The sequence below is a fragment of the Gallus gallus genome, chromosome 1, assembly GCF_016699485.2.
Source record: "Gallus gallus isolate bGalGal1 chromosome 1, bGalGal1.mat.broiler.GRCg7b, whole genome shotgun sequence".
NCBI lineage: Eukaryota > Metazoa > Chordata > Aves > Galliformes > Phasianidae > Gallus > Gallus gallus.
This window is the reverse complement of record NC_052532.1, coordinates 58,249,582-58,265,154: the sequence shown is the minus strand read 5'-3', so window position 1 is coordinate 58,265,154 and position 15,573 is coordinate 58,249,582. Positions and strand designations below refer to the sequence as shown.

The 15,573-nt window shown below is 40.0% G+C and overlaps 1 protein-coding gene across 2 annotated transcripts in view; it reads right to left on the bottom strand.

The window, feature by feature from the left end:
• MTPN (myotrophin) overlaps positions 1-14,702 on the bottom strand; it is a 37,519-nt gene extending 22,817 nt beyond the window's left edge. Inside the window, exon 1 of one of the 2 annotated variants that reach the window (NM_204886.3) lies at positions 14,552-14,702. In NM_204886.3, coding sequence (NP_990217.2) covers positions 14,552-14,623 — 72 coding nt within the window. In that variant the 5' untranslated portion in view covers positions 14,624-14,702. Of the gene's footprint in view, positions 1-14,150; positions 14,362-14,551 lie in introns of those variants that run through there. The other variant, XM_046906629.1, reaches the window with a different exon arrangement.
• Positions 14,703-15,573: the final 871 nt, after the last annotated feature.

The following is a 15,573-nucleotide window of genomic DNA, read 5'->3' as shown; positions in this document are numbered from 1 at the left end:
TGATAACAGCCTCACAAAGACAACAGGTAGGTCCCTCAGCACCCTCAGATCCATCACACATTTGATTCCAGGGACAGATGTATATCCAGCTTGCTTCTAAGGCATTCCCTAACTCCATCTTCCTATGATATTAAAAGTACTCCATTGCCATAGACTCTCTACGTAGGCTGTGGGTCTTGAGAGGCCTTGCAAATAAGAAGAGAGGCAAAAAAGGCCTGTACATATTTATCACTGGGCCTTCAGCCCCACTAAACAGTAGGCCCACATCTTCCTTTGCCTTCCTTTTTTTTTTAAAAAAAAAAGTGTACTAGCCTCTTCTAATATCCTTCAGACTTCTAGTTTCAATGTCAGCTGAACTTTGATTTTCACATCTTCACCCCACCCCTGTGCATTTGTGCAGTGTTTCGCATTCCTTCCAGAAGACCATTTTGTTCTCACCTTCTGTTTAACTGTTATAGATTCTTCAAAATATGTGACCAGAGCCACATTTCACATTTACAAGTAACAGCCACAGAATTCACTCTCAACTGTTTCTCATACAGTCATGGGCGCATCTCAGAATACAAAGAAAGGCCTCTGAAGTATCTTAACTTTCTTTACTTTAGAAAGGTTGTGGTTGTTTATCTATATTCAAAGACACCAAAAAGGGACTCTGATCTTCCATTATAGAAAAAAAAATATTGCTTGCCACTCCTTAATTGCTCTTCCACTAATCAGTTGCTTGAGGACAAAACTCAACCTCCACGTACCCTCATTCTTAAGTAACTTCCTTTAAAGACTCAAACAGAACTAAAATGGGAGACTGAGATCAAACAAAAACTCTTGTATTTTTAACTTTTAGCAGCATAAAAAAATAAGCTTAGGTTTACCGCTGAAAACTCAAGTGGTGCTACTACCTTAATTTTCTCACTACTGAAACATTCCTGGGGTTTTTACACAGAAAGATCAGATTCCTCACATAACCTCTTGGAGAAAGCTTTTATCTTCTTTAATCAGCCACTAGAGGAGGTCCATATTTTCCATTTTCTACCTCTAGGTCTTACCTAATGACTGCCAATGAGCTGATTCACATTCTGCTGACACTGAAGTTGGATTTGTAGACAATACATTGTTCCAAAATACATATTGCTGTAAAATGCATTCAAGAAGCCTAACATCGTTATAAAATACCAGATCTTAACTACAGAGCTCACTAGATAACACTCTATATATTCACTTAATCTGCACTGTACGTCTTCAGTACAGCATTCATAACATTGCAGTCTTCGGAGATGGTACTACGGTTCAACAGTTTCTTCCCCTTAGAGAATAGTCCTGGGGTCTAAATAACAGCACTGATTTGGTAGCAGAAGTTTTCATTCCTTTGGGGATATTACAGGGTCATGCACTGATTTAGGTGGAAAGGGACCTCTGGTATAAACCCATTCAACAAAGATCAACAAGAACTTCCACAGTTCCTTTCGGACTACTGATAGACACACTCTCAAAATTAATTCACTAATCTAGACCTATTGACACCCCCCCCAGAAAAAAAACTTGCTCCTAGTTTTCAAGTATTAAAATTAAAATGACTTCCTGCCTCAAAACACCTTAAATTAGTAGTGACAACAAATGAGTCTCTTATCTGGAGCTTGTTACACAACTTTCTCCGGAGATTTTTGTCATAGTAACTGAAGTGGAGTACTTGCCTGAAGCAGTTTCTGCTGGCCAGAGCAGAGAAGTTAGCGATCTGCCTCCACTACTAAAACAGACTTTGTTTTAAATTGCTACAGATGCCATATTCTCACATCAACCTTCCTAGTACAAGCCTGAAGCTACCTAAGAAAACAGTTTAGCATAAACAAGCCACTGTTTTCACAGACCTGGAAATTTTTATTTATTAGGAACAAAAACAGAGATCAAATAGACACCTCCTAACACAAGCCAAAAAGGAACATTATTTAAATTTCTATACATTTTTCCTGTAAAAGGAAGAAAAAAAAATCACATACAACGACTCAGGGATTACAGAACTAAGAACTGGTAGAAAGAGACAAAAAGATCATGTCCACACATCCTCAACTTCATGCATTCAAAAACTATCCTGCAAACAACAGAGGAGACCTAAGGAAGTATTAGTTTCCTCTATATATTCTACTCAACAAGAATATTAAGTCTCATGTTCTCTTGCTTTATTAAAAAAGAAACTCTCTTGTCCCCAATCAATATTCACCCTAAGAGCATAAGTGGAAATGGGAATATGGAGAGCATTTAAGCAACTGGTAACTCAAAGGTTGGGTCAAGTCCAAAGAGAGAAAGGGAAGAAAAAAAGAGTAAGTTTTGTAACTTGTGAATTGTTTATGATTTTCGAGCAGATTTCTTCAGATAAAAAAACAGCAGTAAATTTCCGCCAAGGCTAAGAAAGCAACTCATGGTAACTGCAAGTAGGTAGTTTCCCATGGCAACTGAACAATTTTGTGCAGGATCCTGGTTTTCATTAAGATGTTCTATATTTTCAAAAATTACTTATTTCCAGTCCACTAAATAAATTAACATAACCCTACCTCATGTAATCTGCAGTAGAAAGACTGCTGCTTCTCCTCAGTGGTGAAGCAAATGCTGTTTGTTCTAGAAGTTTTCCAGCTACAGTCTGAACAGACCACAGTTGTCCACAGACAACTCAACAGAGGCAAGTGACCCACATTTATTGTGTGGGATAGTAGCTTCCACTCAGAATTTAAGATCTAGAAGTTCTTATCTGTTATCACTGTTTAAAGACTGAAAGCAGCTGTATTAGCTAAGCTTTCTACTGGTTATCTTTGTACGTGTGACATGAGATATTTAATAATGCCATTTTGCTATTGCTACATTTTTTATAACTACTACAAATTTCCTAACCTGGAAAAACAATTACTTCTCTCCTAGATGTCTTTTTTCTTCCCTGTGCACTTTGAAGAATATTTGAGTCAAACTTTATTTCCTTCTTCTGCACCTTACAGATATAAACGAATATTAAAACCATCTCCAAGAAATCTTGATCAAAAGCCAAAATCAAGTTTACAGATGTTGACAAGGGAACTTATTGAATACACAAAGGTAAGTCCCCATGGAAGATGTTGCAGACATCAGTAGCCAGGTAAGTTTCCACTGTTGCTCTGAATTCACATATAGTCTTTCCAAATGTCTTTGCCTGTAACATCCATCTGAGATTCAGTATTTAAAAAGCTGAAAACAGGCAAGGAATTTCAGCACAACATTCCCTCTAGAAGACTCACTGGTTTATCATGAGATACCTGCTTTGATCATACTGTGAGTCTTTTCCAGTAGACATTTTGTAGCAAGTACCAGCAGAGCAGACAGATGTAGAACCAAATATGTTTAAAAATGGTATGTGTTTTCTCACTGACATATATAATCCACTCCTTTACAGAAGCCTCAATTGATGGTAACACAAGTTGAGAAATGAATCTGATGTTGATTTTGCTTATTTTGGCATGGTATTTTAAATATAATGAAAAGCTTTTATAGGCATCCTTACACTTACTTTTGATAAAGCCAACCAAAAAGGTATTTAAATAGCCTTCTTTTCAGGATTTGTTAGTGGGAAACAAGTTCCTGGCGTATCCACTATACTCAAATGCAGTCTGAAGTCCTTTGTCTCAGTCAAAAGAATATGATTCCAGAAACAGACTGACTTACTGAGCTACATGAGCTTCAATTGTTTTATCAGCGTTTTTAAGAGACAAAAACCTGATAAATTAGTAGTTCTGTACAGCAAAAATGAACCTAATGTTTTCTAGCAAGAGTTTCTAGAAACCTGTGCTACAATCCCAGCTTTGAATACGTATGAATTATTTGCATTACTGAAACTAGTTACTATGCCCCAAACTCTTAACTACGTAAGATTTCAGCGAGAAACAGTGGAAACCACTCACTTTGCATTAGTAAGTAATGAAACAGCAACGTAGGGGCCAGTTTTGCATCTTCTCTTAGTTCTCATGAATTATTCTTAAAGTTTCACCCAAAAAGTACTCACCTTTTATTTAGGCAACAGCTCTGAGTAATGGCAGCAACTAATTTTGACAGAATAAGCTGTTGCAGACAGAGGTATTACACATAACAAAAGAGCTAGAGCAGAATCCAAAGCGTATCACCCACAGCAAAGAACACATACCTACCACTATTTCTCTGTGCAAAGAATCATAGAATGGCCTGGGTTGAAAAGGATCATAATGATCTAGTTTCAACCCCCTGCTATGTGCAGGGTCACCAACGACCAGACCAGGCTGCCCAGAGCCACATCCCGCCTGGCCTTGAATGTCTCCAGGGATGGGGCATCCACAACCTCCTTGGGCCACCTGTTCCAGTGTGTTACCACTCTCTGAGTGAAAAATTTCCTCCTAGTATCTAACCTAAACTTCCCTGTCTTAGTTTAAAACCATTCCCCTTTGTCCTGTCACTACCCATCCTTGTAAATAGCCATTCCCCCTCCCGTTGCTATGCTCCCTTCAAGTATTGCAGGGCCACAAGTTCTCCCCAGAACCTTCTCTTCTCCAAGCTAAACAAGCCCAGTTCCCTCAACCTTTCCTCATAGGAGAGGTTCTCCAGCCCTCTGATCATCTTAGAGGCCCTCCTCTGGACCTGTTTCAAGAGCTCTGCGTCTTTCTTGTGCTGGGGGCCCCAGGCCTGGACGCAGTACTCCAGATGGAGCCTCTGAAGAGCTGAGTAGAGGAGGACAATCACCTCCCTCACCCTGCTGGCCACAAGAACTACTTAAAAATCAATGAATGTTGGTGTGCTAAACATGCACACCAACATTCGCTGATTTTTGCACTTGAACTGTCAGCAATCAGATACTCCTTCTAAGCCTTTTTGCACTGAAAAAGGTTTAGAGTTTGGAAATGAAATTAAAATCTTTAGTTACAGCATCAAGGTTTGTCTGTCATGCTTATTTTGAACACAGGAGTACAACCAAGAATTAAACTGTTCAATTAATTCTTAAGGAATCATAACCAGAATGCAAGACTATATGCCTTAACCTGACATAAAACTAATATTTATTCTAAAAAGCTATGTTAAGTACCATATCCACTGAGCACAGTGCAGTGTCCGCTTTCACAGACAACACAGAGATGGCCTTAAAAGGATTTTTTTCCCCCCTCCAGAAGTGATTGGCCAGAGTCTATGCTTTAATACTGTTACATTTTGATCTGATTTAGAGGATTTACCACTTCAAGGGTGCATCAAGCAGAAAAATACTCCAAGCCTCAAGGGGGGCCAGGTGATTGCTGAACAGCAGACAGGAACAACACATGAAGCGGAAAGTTATTCACTACTGCACTATCAGCAGATTGACAAAGAATAACACCAAATCAGACGAGTCTCCTACAAAATACCCGTTTATGTACTTCAACACAAACTCACACTTAATACATGAGATCATTTAGTCATGGAATTCTGAAAGCAGGTTCAGATAGAAAAAATACACTGTTATGCACTGCATCTCCTTCCTTCCACGTTTGTGTTATGGTAAAATAATAAGTCAGGGATAAAAGCATCTAGGGGTTTAGTTGGAGGATTTAGGCAGTTTCCATTGTTAGACCATTGCTTCGGAAGTTAAGCAGATGAACAAAGACTAAGTACCCAATCTCCACTCAGTTGCTAGCTCTGAATGAAAATATTTTCAGTTATTGTAAGAGCACCAATGTCAACATCTGTATTAAAATTCTCAGTGCATGCTGTCCAAAGAATGCACAGGAAATGACTACTTTTCTTCTAAGAGAACAGTAGAGGCCAGCTACTGAGTTTCAGTTGCCACTGATGTCACCTTGTTATTTGTATTTTGTGGTCTAAAAACTACTACTACCAAAAAAGTCATAATTAATGTGAGTTCTGAAAGTTGAAGTTGTACTCCACCGTAAAGATATTGAGAGGATAAATGAGAAAATGAGCAAACCTTCCAGAATTTACTGCTGTAATTTAAAAAGGAACTGAACACAGGTTTTATAACTGGGACCAGGCATCAAAAGCATGACTTCCTTCTCCAGCATGTAAACAAGTAACATATTCAAGGCAGAATCAAGTATTCTATCAATCTCTAAAATAATCAAATTTAACTTCTAAATAAGTTTTCATATCAGATTAGAAGGCATTTTTCTCTGTACCTTGAGTTTACATTTTAATCACACAGAAAGGTATAAAAACAAAATATCAGATGTATCTTTTTTGTTTGATTTTTTTTTTTTGTAAATAGAGGGACTTTAAACTCTCTCCTTCCAATTGCACTACCTGAATTAAGAATTTGAAGTATTTTTGAACAATATCTTTTTTTAAACAGATACTGCCTACAGGATTTATATTCATAGAATCATTAGCAAATCCGTTTAGAATAGATATGCTGATGATAACTGTTCTATGGACAGCTCTATCTTTTGTCTCAAATGGCATTCCAGCTCATCTTTCCTCTTTTACACCAATCACTAATTTATAGGCCACAAGCATGTTAAAAAGAAAGTTCATAAATGACTGAATTTTGAGCAAAGTCATTCAACAGTAAGTATCAAGACTATTTTAGTTCATAAGAAACTTTAAGCACACGATTCTATTTCATAAACTGTCTCCATAATTAGATACACATTAGAATATTCTTTGAGCTTTAGCTGGGAGTATGACAGGCAAATCTCCAGAATACCTTTCTACTGATGTTCTGCTCTGTTCAGCTTATTAGCCACTGTGTGCAATTACTCTATTTGATTTTCAAAGTGTAGCTGAAGGCTAAATAAAATGATTTCACCATTTCCCTTTTGGCCTGTAACCACTGAAGAAGGCAGCGGATGTATATAAGCAAAAAGAAAAGCCTAGACAATATCATAATTCTTGTTGCAGAAAGAAAGCTACAAAAATCTTTTCTTCAGAGAAACGCAATGACTCTTAGTGTGCTTTGTACCTGCGCTGAACTTCAGAACTACACTGCACACAAAATACTATAGAAAAACACTACGAGTATAAAAGCAGCTGAAGTGCCAAAAAGCACTAAAATTCAAGTCCCCCAATATGCTTTAAAGCCATGTTCATGTGTACATGTCTTATGATACTGAATTTACAAGATCATGTTTCTCTTTCTCTCCCTGCTCTACCTTATCAGGATTTCAACTGTTTTCGGGATACCACCACGTTATTATATCATTTTTTAGAAAAAGAACAAAAAAATCCAACAAGAAATCACACAGGTTGCTTCCAGTCAAAGTTATGATAAGTACTGTATCTTAGTCAACAGGACTCATTTATATTGATTACTTCTCTAGGTGGAGAGCTACAGACCTCCACTGAATGAGAGAGCACTGCACATACTAGCCTCTTAAACACTGGAAGGAAACCAATACTTCCCCTCCCCCTCTGGCATATGGTGAATTCCTCAGTCATTGGTGGCTGCAATCAAGATAGGCTTCAGCATTAACTTGCAATAGAAAGAAAACAGCATCTCCAGCATCCAGTATAATATCAGCTGTGATAATTTGTACCTGCCCTTCCTCACAACAAGCTAAAGCAGAAAAACATCCACCAGTAAAACTGCCAAAACTGCAGCTTCTAAGAAAAACAACTGTTATGCAACAGACTGGTCAATTATTGGCACTTAATTCCAGTTAATGCTTTTGTCTTCGTAATAGGAGATCTTCCTAATCAAACAACAACTAATCCTTTTCATAGAGAAGTAGGGGTATGTAAAAGAGCAATATCCCAGATGAAGAACACCTTAGGGGAAAAAAAAGAAAAATGAAGAACAACTCATACAAACCTCGAGTTCTCAAAGTGTGCAAATTAGGTAGAAGCAGTAACTTTGTTCACATTTTCGTCTAGATGCTTCCCCAGCAGCTCATACTAGCATAAACATAACACCAGAAAAAGCATTAAGGACACAGGGACATATATGAAAATGAATATGTGACTGAAGTAAAATATGATATATCCTCAGGCTTTCTTTATCTTTTCTCTATCTCCTCCTCTGACCTTTCAGATACATCTTTACAATGCCTTTTATTCTCATAAAAATTACAAGACTTGTGAAGCCTGTATTTCTGAGTCCACTACATTCTCCTTAAGCATGAGTAAGCTATTTGACCCTCATGTTGTAATTCCATACTTGTGCATTTTGATAGTGCTACAAGACGTACTCATTCAGTATTTTTACTTACGTGGCCTGCAGGACTCGCCAACTCCACAATATCCAATCAGCATTCAAAACTAACACAACTTGCCACCAATGGCTCCAGATGCAGACCACTGAAGAACTTTGCACTTCAAGGAAGCTTAGCTCATCTTCCATATACACTCCTGCTGAAATCAACAGTAACTATCCAAATCAAAATATAAGAGCTTAGGTCAAAAAAAAAACCCCTATGGATTTAACAAAGAAAAAAAGATGCAAGAAAGAAAACTGAGGATAGAATGAGGAAGGCTGGGAAGAAAAGGAACAGTAATAAAAGTATTTTCCCCACACCTAAAGTTTTCTGACAGCTATTCAAAACATGTTCCTAATTTATAGCTCTACAGCTAGTGACATATAAACTAAAGACTCAGTCAAAACAGGATTTATCCACAGCAGAAATAGTTTTCTTCTTCTCATTTATGGAACTGAATATATTAGCAAAGCTTTCAGCAACAAAAATTAATTCACTGTTATTCAAAACTGGTTTTGATCACACTTTATTTTTGCAAACAGCAATTACACGCATTCGAATAGCAATTAGGTACATCAGTATAACAATAGCCCAAAGAGAAATAAATAAGGGGTGGTTTAATTTTTTAATTTGGGCAGGAAATTGACAGATCCAAGGATCCTGGGATGCCCATCCAGTCAGCAACCTATGAATTTCACCACAATGTCAGGTTTACAATTTAACAGACTATTTTCCCCAGGCTGATCCACTCTATGTTAAGTCAGGGTGACTTTCCTGACATTTATCCTATTTCTTTTCCCTTTTAGTGTTATCTTAATTGATAAGATGCAGTGGGGACAGCACATATAGCTTCAGAAAAAAAATAAATGAATCCCTGTTACGCTTCACATACCTCACTGTAAGTTCTTCACATCTCTCTTTACTACGTACAAACAGTGAAAGTCAACATGTACCCCTAAACAGTTAAGAACTAGACAACTTAGAATTGACTAGTTCGATCACAGTCAGTTTGCAACCCAGTGCCACTACACAACTGCAAACAGGCTCTCTTTGCACTACGTAGGTTAGTTACTCCATGATATTCTTCTAAACCTACTAAAAGAACTGACACACAAACCAATAACACATAGGAAAGAAGAGCTCATGTGTCTTTAGACTCTTTCAGATCACACTGGGAAAACTAATCAGCCACACTGAAGGGGTGTTTTTCATTGACCCCATACATCTCATTGCACCAGACCTGCTGTGTACTTTAGAAAAATATTCTTGCACATTCTCAGTGCTTTACTTAAGAACAACTCTCTAATGAACATTTAACTTGTTAACAGCCTCTCTTTCAGCCCTTCAGTAGCAAGCAACTGCATGGCTCCACAGAAAAAATATTTAGATTAACACACTCAAATTGACAGAACAAATTGAATATCAATTTTCAGGTTAGTTTTACTGCTTAATTACACTATCTTAAGCAACCACATTCCAACACACTTGAGTAACTACAAGAAAAATAACAGGAGGCCTAGAATAGTCTACACAGAGAAAAACCCCATGTAGTGCAAGTAATAGCAGAGCACTGGGGAACCAGAACACAGAAGTGCCTGAGCAGCTCCACTAGGGATACCCTCAGAACAGCAGCTCCAGTGTTAGTCCAGATGAGTCCCTGCAAAACTACCTGGTTCCTTTACATCACACTGTAACCCACCAGACTTTCAAGACCCCATCACTTAAATGTAAGATAACTGCTTCTATACGAGAGGCAAACCAGGTATCAATACAGGCAAAATAACACAGCATTCACCATGCTGAGCTAAGGTAGATTTCAGTGTATTCAGAACATGCTTAGCTTCCAACTCATATATTCCACCCGCATACAATAGCCTTTCATTTAGTTTGTTGCTCTAGAAGTAAGAAATTATCTCAATAGACACTCAAAAGAACAGAAGCTACTCTCAACAAAGTTAAAGCTTTTTATTCCTTTTTGCTCTCCAAGACATATCTTAAGTCTCTTTTTTGCCCTTCCACAAGAGACTTGAACACTCACTGATCTCATGCTGTCCCTTCCACAAAAACCTATTTCTAAATCATGCTTATTGCTTTAGTCTCTCCAATTAGTTTTGCAGTAGCAAACTTCATTTCTCAAGTCACATCCATTCAAATATCATTATATCCCAAAGTGCAAGACTTTATATAGCATCGCAGTTTTATGAAGGACATTGCTCCATTTTTCACCCGAATTATTGAAGGTCCTTCTAGCTTTTTGGTTTTTTTCTTCTTTCTTCTTTTCTTCAGGAAGTTAACATGAAGACTCTCCCTAGCCCAAGAGGAACGTCCAGTAAGCAAGCACAGCATATATGCTTTTCTAAACACATAGCACTTCTGACCTACCATCACTTCAACTTTCCAGTCCACTGAGCACTAAGAATATGGCACTTTCGGTTTGGTAGACTGCCCTATCTTCTTATAGTATTAGGTTAGCTGATATGACACATACATCTGTATGCAGTGCTACTATTAAGAAGCAACAATGTACGGGATTAGAACAGCTCATGAAGTAAGGAATTCTCAGTTAAGCCACTGAAGACTAAATTACTCCAGGAAAACATTTATTGTAGCCCCTTTCTTACAAATCCAGGTTTATCTTGACAAAACCTTTGTTCCCTAGAGATTGAACAGAAGAAATTATACTTAGCTGCTAACTGGAAAACTTGCACATTGATAGAGAAGTCGTGTTAAACAGTTATATAACTTGTCATTCCACAGAGGAAAGGAGGATAAAGAAAGGGAAAAGCACAAATGCCACTCATGTTAAGAAGTTCTGTGGGCTTAATATAGCCTGCTCTTCTAACTAGTACTTTTTAAGCCCCCCAGTTCCTCCCTTGAAGGAAGCAAATTTCTCTAATCTGCGTGGGTACTCCTCACACATTTGAGTGCACATTTGATTCATCTGTTCCTATGAAAGCTTCTGCTTTCTTGTGGAATTTTAAACATTTGAGTGGATGTATGTGGGAAGAGTGCAGAATTCCTTCAAATCCAACCGTGCAGAGACACCTCTGAAGGCAACATATGCTGGCTATATTAAAAAGGAAGATATCAAAGAAAGCAAACAGTAAAAGCTACTTTTTAATCTAGCCATAGTAAAAATAGATGACACCATACTTAACAGCTAGCATAATACACTAATTGAAGTATATCTCTAGAAATTAACATTTACCACAAAGAATTTACAAGGCTACAAGTTTAGAAATGTAGAGACTAATAAGATGTTTCTTACTGAAAAGAAAGAAGCCTTTCAAGATTACTCAAATGATACAAACAGTTTTTCACATTTGTATCAAGTGGAAGCCAGCTGTGTCTTCCAAAAGCACAGATTGGCAGCACTAAAAACTCCTTTGCAAAGCAACAAAGCAATATTACATGGCAGCTGCCTGTTTCATTGCCACCCCTCAGAACTACTGTTTTTAAGGAAGATGCAGTTTCTGAAGACAGAACCTTTAGAAGAATACAAGATCTCTTTACACAGAAAAAAAGTAAGACAAACTGAGACACTTCCTTCTGCCTCTGTACCCTTCACTCATCTGCTAAATTGGCAGAAACTTTCTCTACGTAAAGAGGACAAACCACAGCCATTGAAAAGAAAGGTTTTCACATTATATATCACATTTCACCTGATGTTTGAATCAAAGTCTGACAGTCATTAAGCCATCTTATTTGTATGTTCTAAACAAATTCTAGGTGAAATAGAAGATGTTAATGATTCCAAAGACAATATTATCCATAGCTTAAAGCACAAGTAAAAAAAAATTCATTATCAAGGGTTGAACTCTTGTAGTCTTATTGATGACAGCCATTCATACTTTTATTTTTAAAACACTCAGGTCATTTGGTTAGTATTTCAGGATCTAACACTCACATTACACAAAATCAAAGATGAAGAACTTTATGATGTAATTGGCAACAAAACCACAAGATCACAAGCTGTGGTGTCAATTCAAGTAATGAGAAATAATACTAGAACAAGAACTGTAGGAAAAAAAAAAAGAGAGAACTTGGAAATTAAAAATTCCCAAAAATTAGATAAGAAAGTTAGAATTTCAGAATGATGAAAACTAAGATATGCAAGATGGCTTTTCACATTACATGGAGAAGAAATTCCCACCAGTAAAAACTTCGTAACTCAGTAAAATTCCAGAACATTAAATCATACTTAAGACAGTCATACATAAGGCAGTCAAAATAGAACGCGGAAAATGGAGAAAGTACTTTTCTGAGAACTGTACATATCAAATCATATTTGTCCTCACATAATTCATTAATTTAGGAACTGAGAAGGTGAAATACTAACTGAGGATTTCCCTACAGTCAGAGGATTCTCGAGTTTTCTTGCCCTTCCTCAATGCATATTTCCTGTTGTCCAGTAAAATGTAAGCTCACCCTTGCACACTTTGCCTCCCTCTCCTTCATTTAGTTTCACAAAACCCACCAATACACTTGGAAACCCTTGCTCCTCTAAAACTTATCAGAAATTAACCAAAAGAGATTAACAAACCATTAGTAAGGAAAAGGTCAGCCAAAGCTTGCTCTTATAAGCTTTGTTTCCTCAGGAAACCAGACTAAAAGTTTACTAGCCCATCTGTCAAGCAAACATAACAGACTCAAAAAAAAAACATTTTACTTCTTTCTTTACTCACAAATAAAATGCTTAGCAGCTGAAGATAAAAAAAAAAGCCCTATTTGCAAGTAGGGTTGAAAGAATGAACAAGATTAGACCACAAATAAATTCCCAAAGTTTATTCATGTTCTACATTAGAAACCATTCTAAAACATAAGATCATTCAAGAATTGTAGGCTTCTTTCATTATAGTAAAGTAACCTTAAAAAGAGAGATACTGTTTAAGATTTCTACCCCATGTGAGCATGCCAAAGATGTCCTTCAGCCTCTTCACTATGGCATCCACCAGGATGGCTCAGGCAGTAGCAGAATAAACTAAGGATTTGACTTTGCAATAAAAAAAATGAAAAGTAATGAAAGAAATCCATCTGCTATACCAGCTATATCCTACCTTTCAGGAGGGGTGAGAATATTAAAAATAGTTATCTTTTTAACTAGTACTGCAGTGGTCTTGTAGATATAACCTGATTCAAGATGGCTACTGGAAAACTTTTTGTCTCAATAACATACACAGGGATATGTTAAACACTTCTGTGCAGTGATTTCTGTAGATATATATGTAATTCCTGTAAAAGCTGTAGCAGTAATAGAAGACTCCGGCTGAAACACTGTGGAGGCCATCAAAGAAGAGAGAAAAACAAGGAAGTGTCAATGTTTACACAGACACAGTTACATACAAGACTATTAACAAATAGTTGAAGTGGAATAATATTGTTCCTGGTTATTACCTCTAGGACTTTGTAGACACAGCAGAGCATGTGAGCATACAGCTACTTTGACGCAAAGTCCAATAGCTTAGCTGAAATTGTCAGAGAGGACTATTCAAGCTAAGCTGCTGGACTTTGTACTAAAGCAGCTGGAAGTAGTTGTACACAATTCTTTCTGCCAAGAGTGCTACAAGTTTGGGTAACTCTGGACGAAACTTGACAAGCGAAGCAGGAAGAACTTAAGTCATCAGAAGGTATGTCAGCATGCATCAAGTTGCCAAAGACAGTCATTAACTTTTTCAGAGATCTAAATAATTACAGTTAAATTACGTGCACACCAAAGAGCTTTGTGAATGTCTGCTATGATGTAACAGCTTCTAGACAGTATTTCCTGCACGCTAAGGGCCCTCCAAAGCACTATTTTGCCTTTTTGTACAGGGACTTTTCCCACAAAACTCACTGACAACTGAAGGCAAACAAAGACAGAATCCAGCTTCCAAATAATGTGTCCGCAGATCTTTTTTTCAGCCATTACATATATGTCTACTGTTCCCATAGCACTTGCTCTAACTGGATCTCAAGACACTTGACAGAAGGTTAATGAACTAAGACTCAGCACACCTGGTAGCTTAGCATCACCCTATTAGGGATGAACCCTGAGGCGCAGAGAGGGCAACCAAACCGAGGCCGCACACATGCATACACACGAAACCAGCAAGGCAGGACCGGGACGCGGGCTGCGGAGCCAGGCAGTCACACGCAGCGGGCTGGCGGGGCCGGAGGGCAGCAGGGCGGCGGAGCGAGAAGGAGGAAGCCCAGGAAGCAGCGGGCCGCCGGGGGGAGGGGAAGCACGTCCCGCTGCCTCGGCTTCAGCACAGCGCACGGCTCCCGCACCACCCGTACCCAGACGGGCGGCGGCTCCCGGTCGCCCTTCGCCCAGCGAGCCGCCCTCCACCGGCCCCAGGGCCCCCAGCACATCCCTCCCTCCTCAGCGCCGCCTCGCCCGGCCCCGGCCTCCTAACCTTGGACACGTAGTCCTTCACCTCATCCAAGTCCCCATTTTTGAGGGCCCACATGAATTCCTTGTCGGACATCGTGGCCGCCGAGCGGAGAGGCAGGCGGGCGGGCGGGCGAGGTGACGAGGGGCCGGCAGCGCCTCCAGGGAGCGAGGGCGGCGGCTCGGCGGGCAGGAGCCCCTCCCGTGGCGGGCGGGGCGGGGCAGCGGGTCGGCAACGGTTGGGACGGTTGGGGCCCGGCACAGCGGGAGCAGGGCAACCCGGGAGAAGCCGCCTAACTGGAGAGAAAAGCGGTTTACTGGCGCGCGGAACTTCCGCTTCCGGTTTCCATTCAGCCCCCCGCGGTCCCCTACCCACTCCGCCGGCACACCCACGCGGCGAGGAGGAGGGGGGACGCGGGGCGCATGCGCCGCCGGCTGGCTGCCTCCGAGTGCGCTTTGCGCATGCGCCGGACTGGAGCATCACTCTGTTCCCGGAGATAGTGGGATGGAGGGGGTAGGGGAAGAAGCGGTGCCGCGCATGTGCTCTAAGCTCCCGCGGCCTCTCCCCGCCGCAGGCCCCGCCTCTGGCGACCCGGTGGTTGTCATGGCGACGGGCCCCGCTGGCTGTCTCGCCGGGCCGCCCGTGGGCACTAGGCCGGCCGCGGGATGAGCCTCGTGGTAGCCCGACGCGGGCAACGCTATGCTTCCATTCCGCTGTGCCCGGAACTGCACAGCTGCGGGCTGTATCTGAGCTGCCCGAGGCACTGCACGTTTGGGTGTTCTCTGTGAGGAAAGACCTATCTGTCGTACAACACCCAGGGCGCTGAGTACACTGTGAATAATTATCATAATACTGAAAAACATGAGTGGCTAGGCATAAAAGGGAGTATGTGATAATTAATTAATAGGCTGGCACTTGGTGGTTGCATCTGCTTATTCAAACCGCATGTTTTGCATAGGGAGTGTACGGCCTGTTATGTGAATCATGCCTGTCTGCCAAATAGGCAGCTGTTCTTCCTAACCCCCAGGCATCGTCCTGAACACCCC